General features: G+C 39.0%; 1 protein-coding gene across 1 annotated transcript in view; it reads right to left on the bottom strand.

The window, feature by feature from the left end:
• The window catches only part of LOC102851582 (alcohol dehydrogenase E chain-like), a 49685-nt gene that overhangs the window by 19236 nt on the left and 25270 nt on the right, over window positions 1–5179 (bottom strand). The window contains exons 3-7 of the mRNA XM_006893105.1: window positions 4630–4768; window positions 3821–3908; window positions 3511–3730; window positions 2071–2073; window positions 1598–1858 (exon numbers count right to left, since the gene is read on the bottom strand). Of these exons, the coding sequence (XP_006893167.1) occupies window positions 1598–1858; window positions 2071–2073; window positions 3511–3730; window positions 3821–3908; window positions 4630–4768 (711 nt within the window). The remainder of the gene's footprint in view (window positions 1–1597; window positions 1859–2070; window positions 2074–3510; window positions 3731–3820; window positions 3909–4629; window positions 4769–5179) is intronic.

Genomic DNA, 5179 nt, shown 5'->3' on the forward strand with positions numbered 1-5179 from the left:
CTCTATGAACCATCCGTATAATTTCTGACACACATGAGCCCATTTCTGCAGTCACTGTGACAACCTGTCTAGTTAGGGAGGGAGCTTTCTTCTCCTTTGATGATTCTCCACCCTTCCAAGCTTCGTCATCATCCCCCTTTCCAAGGAATAGACTCACTTTACTACGTGCCCAAAGTATCAGAGATGAAGCTGTGCCATTTTTACTTCCAAAGAGCACTCTGATTGCACTTTTCCCAAGACATATCTGCTTGTTCTTTTGGCAATTAGTAGAATATTCAGTACTCTTAACCTGCAACACACCTCAAAGGCATCAACTCTTCCTCTGTCATCCTTATTCATTGTGTAGTACTCTGATGTGTAGCAGGTGATTGAGAAGACCATGGCTTGAGTCAGATGTCCTTAGTCTTCGAACTGACCTACACAGTGGACTTGCCCAAGGCGATGCATCTTCTGATTTCCTTACTGCTAGTACCAAGGATATTGATTGTTAATCTAAGCAAGGTAAAATCATTGACAGCCTCAATCCTTTCTCCATCTATCATGATGTTGACTATTCTATTATAGAAATAGAATCTTTGTTTTCTTGATATTTAGATGTAGTCCACACTGAAAGCTATAGTTCTTGATTTTTCTGCAGGAAGTGTTTCATATCCATCTTACTTTCAGCAAGCAAGGTTATGTCATCTGCATAATGCAGGTTGTTGATGAGTCTTCTTCTGATCCTGATGTTCCTTTTCAGAAACTAGCTTTATGAATCATTTGCTCAGAATACACACTAAATAAGTGTGGGGAAAGTATACACCCCTGACATAAATATTTTCTGATTTTAAACCATGCATTGTTCCCTTGCTCTGTTTGGACAACACCTTTTTCTGGGTATATATTTCTCATGAGCTAAATTAAGTTTTCTGAGATTCCCAGTCTTCTCAATGTTATCCATAATTTATTATGATGCACGAAGAAATTGCTAGTCACTTCTTGTAAAATTGGAATTCCCTTCAACACATAAAAATTGTTAAAACTTTTTTTTGTCAAGAGCTTGGATAAATTGAATTTTCTCAATTTGCACATAAAATTTGTATTTCTGTGAATTTGAAGAATTCTTTAAAAAATTTTAAAATATCTAAAAAGGAACCTACTTGATGTAGGTTTATTTTACTTTTGGAATGGAAAACCCATATTAATTAAATTGTTTATTTTCAATCAAATGCAATCCAGAGTGAAGACAATGTTAAATTTTCAACGGCTCCCCAAAAATTGTTGTTTTGTCCACCCCAGGTCATGTAAGAAGAAAGTGCTGCTACTACTTCTAAAACATACTTTTGAAAAAAATCCTGTGGTGCAGTGAAAATCCTGTGAGACACAGTTCTTCTCTGACACTCATGGGGTTGCCATGTTTCAGAGCCAACTCATTTCAAGTGGGTTGGGTCACAAATAGGATTTCTCAAATGATCCTAAATTACCAATAACCTTTAAGATATTATGCATATCATATTACTTTTAGATATTAAAATGTACTCAATGTTCCTGTTCTGTTGCCCAAGAACACACTCCACATGGCAAAGACACACATCTTTAGGCATGTCATTGTACATACCATTGTATCAAGATGACCAACGGCTTCGAAGGAAAAGTCCACCCCTCCACCAGTCATTTCCGTCAGCACCTCATGGATGGGTTTCTTGAAGTCCTGGGGGTTGATGCACTCGGTGGCCCCCACCTCTTTGGCCTTTGCAAATTTGTCTTTGTTGATATCCACGCCAATGATCCTGGCTGCTCCAGCAGCCTTACAGCCCATGATTACACACAGGCCAACCCCTCCAAGGCCAAACACAGCACAGGTGGAGCCCTTGGTGACCTGTTATTTAGAAAATGCAAGAATGGATTCATATTGATTGTTAGAGACTGTTTAAAGCTGCATAAAGTTTTAAACTTTGTTCATTAGGGTGAACTGCTTGAACTTTAATGTCCAATCTGCCATTGAACATCAGGTTTGAATGAAGTATTTTCAACTTGATCTCTGCTGAAGTGGAATTCACTGCTGTACTTCTGCCCTGTCTCCACTTAGACTACCTGCGTAAACAGAGAAACAATTGCACAAGGACTTTGGTGTTAACATTATAATAATTTGCAAAAATATATCCTCTAAAGTTTTTGTATTGATTCTGAATTATTAATAAACCTGTTTCTTTTGGCAGTCTTCTGTATAAAAATACACCTTTTATCCATCACTAGAAGAGCCCCTTAAGCATGCTTATTTACTTATTCATTCATCAAATGTTACTAAATGCTAGGGATTGATAATACCACTGTCTCCTTAATTACAAGGTATAACACTGCTTTTAAAAAATGCTTTTAACTATGTAATATCATTTAGAATGGAGAAGGTGCTTTGAGAAACAAGTTTTAGTTTCAGAACTTAGACTAACCGTGAACTTCAAGGCTTATGCTTTTGAACCTCAACTTTATATAATTGCTAAAATGAGGAGATAATACTGATTATGGCTTCCAAATCTTCAAGGAAGAGGTAGATGGTGGGATGTGAGTAAGAAGTTCTAATGGCAAGGCAAGGAGACTTGGAACTGAAATCCTCAAAAGGAGAACAATAAAAGCTCCACTGAAGTTTCATTGTTTTTCTCCCACAAAGGCCACAAAGTTGCCATGTTGCTGGCAGTAGGGGGAGAAGTGAATCAGGTAAGGTTTTGGAATTCCTTGTTGGTGCTAATCATGAGAGTACTGCATCTGTAAACTAATTTATTCTCAAAGGTAAACTCTATATTCAAATTCATTTTCCACATTGTGAAACTTAATCTACTGTGTCTGATACATGTAGGTACTGCTTGTTGGAGGAAAGACTAAATTCACTCTAATAATTCTCACAAGATCTAATTGAAAAGAATAATTACTGAAAACAAAATTATGCTTGTGTTGGGGAGTTGTGCTGTAACCAAAAGCAGCCAGTTCGAATCTACCAGCTGCTCTGAGAAAGAAAGCTGAGCAGTTGTGCAATTTTTAGTCTCTAAAACCCACTGGTAGGTCAGTTATAATTCTGACTTGATGGCATTGAGTTTAGTTGAATGTATTAAAAGTTTTCTTACCAGTGACAAAATGTAGAAAGACTCAAACTCATTGTTGTTCAGTTGGTACCAACTCACTGCTCATCCTATATTCAGGGAAATCAGCCCACTTTTCACCTGCAGAATCCCTGGTGAATTTGAACCACCAGAGAGATGCAGCCTTTGAATTAGTGGTGAAACTCCTTATAGACTATTCTACTAGAGTTAATAAGCAGATGATTTCCTAGGACCCACTCCTAATTTCTTCTAGGATCATTTTTATTTTGGTGCCAGACGCTCCAAATTCTATGTGTCAGTGCTATTATGGTAACAAGGAATAAGATATTATAAAACTCTCTAAGGACTAATGCTCAATTCCTCAGAGAGAATATTTCATTTTTGGTTCCTGACAATATAAGCATAATTTACTTTGACTGCCTGCTGTGATTCCTACCTTGGCAACATTGAGGGCTGATCCATACCCAGTAGAAAATGCACAGCTCATGAGACAGACTTTCTCCAGAGGTGCAGCTTCATTGATCTTGACGACCGAGATTTCATCGACCACTGTATACTCAGTGAAAGTGCTTGTGCGGAAAACATGGTGGATGGGCTTCCCTCTGCAGATGAATCTGGTAGTGCCATCTAGCAAGGTCCCTTTAGGTGTGATCAGACTGCACAGTGCAACAGAGACAAACAAGGAATGAGTCAGGAATATAGCAGCAAAATTCACTGCTCAGGCAAGGACAGTATCAGAAACCTACTCAAGTTTTGAGCAGAAATTGCTTTCAGGGTGTTTACACGCTGCACATTTTCCACATTGGGGAACAGGGAGTACGATCACTTTATCACCTGGAGGGAAAGAAAACATTTTTTCCATAAATTTTTACCCAAATTAAAAGAAAATATTTCAAATTTAGGCATATAAATTAAATGCCATGTATCTGCCAATTAACAAGAAAGACCAGTTCCTGGAGAAGGACATCTTGCTTGGAAAAAGTACAGGGCCAGCAAAGGAGAGGAAGACCATAAAAGGGATACTGCAGGGACTGCAACAGAGGAGTTGAGAACAGCAGATTGTGAGGATGGCGTAGTATCAGGTGTGGTTTAGATCTCTTGTTCATAAGGTTGGCTCGACAATCAAGAATCAGCTTGATGGCACCTAACAAGAGTCATAACAACAACCCCAATCTTTGTCAAGTTTCCCATGAAGTACACTTCAGTCACCGTATGCCATTGATCACTGCGTGTCAACGTCGGTTTCACCTTAAGTTTATATGTGCTTCAAGATCCCCCAAAAGATGTCCTTCCCCAGGGACTGGCTCCTCCAGAAAACATGCCTAATGCATGTGAGAAAAATACCTATCACAACTTAATAAATAATTGTTAGAGAAGAGAACACATGGGAGCCTGAGAAGATGCGTGAAGGAAGCCAGACAGGGAGAGAGGAGATGAGATTTAGGCTGCTGATCAGATCTGTTGTAAAGTCATCTCTCATTGCCTGGTTTCATCATCCAGGCTGGCTGACATTGTGGGCCTGAACTGAGACACATTCTAAGTGTGAATTCTGCACCTGGTTTAACTGTTGTCACCCCTTCTCCAGTGCTCTCCACTATGCCACCTGCTTCATGGCCTATGATTATCGGAAGCGGCATGATCAAATGTCCATTGATCACATGATCATCAGTGGAACAGATTCCCGTTGCTACCACCTACAAAGTAAAAGGATAATAATAATTAAATTAGCAAATGACTGTAGCACTCAAATAGACTTGTGTTCAGAATTCTTTAAAATTGTCCTTCTGTGGAATTTTGCTAATCTACATTCCTAAGAAGGGTGACCCAACTGAATGTGGAAACTACAGAACAATATCATTGATTTCACACGCAAGCAAGATTCTACTGAAGATTATCCAAAAACGACCAGAACAGTACATCAGCAGAGAATCACCAGAAGTCCAGACTGGGTCTAGAAGGGGTCGTGGTACTAGGGATAGTGTTGCTGATGTTAGATGGATCTTGGCTGAAAGCAAGGAATACCAGAAGAATGTCTATCTGTGTTTCATTGGTTATGCAAAGGCGTTTGACTGTGTGGATCATAACAAACTGTGGTTGACTCTGAG

This window comes from Elephantulus edwardii, unplaced genomic scaffold (genome assembly GCF_000299155.1).
Source record: "Elephantulus edwardii isolate Elephantulus edwardi_28Jun2011 unplaced genomic scaffold, EleEdw1.0 scaffold00122, whole genome shotgun sequence".
NCBI lineage: Eukaryota > Metazoa > Chordata > Mammalia > Macroscelidea > Macroscelididae > Elephantulus > Elephantulus edwardii.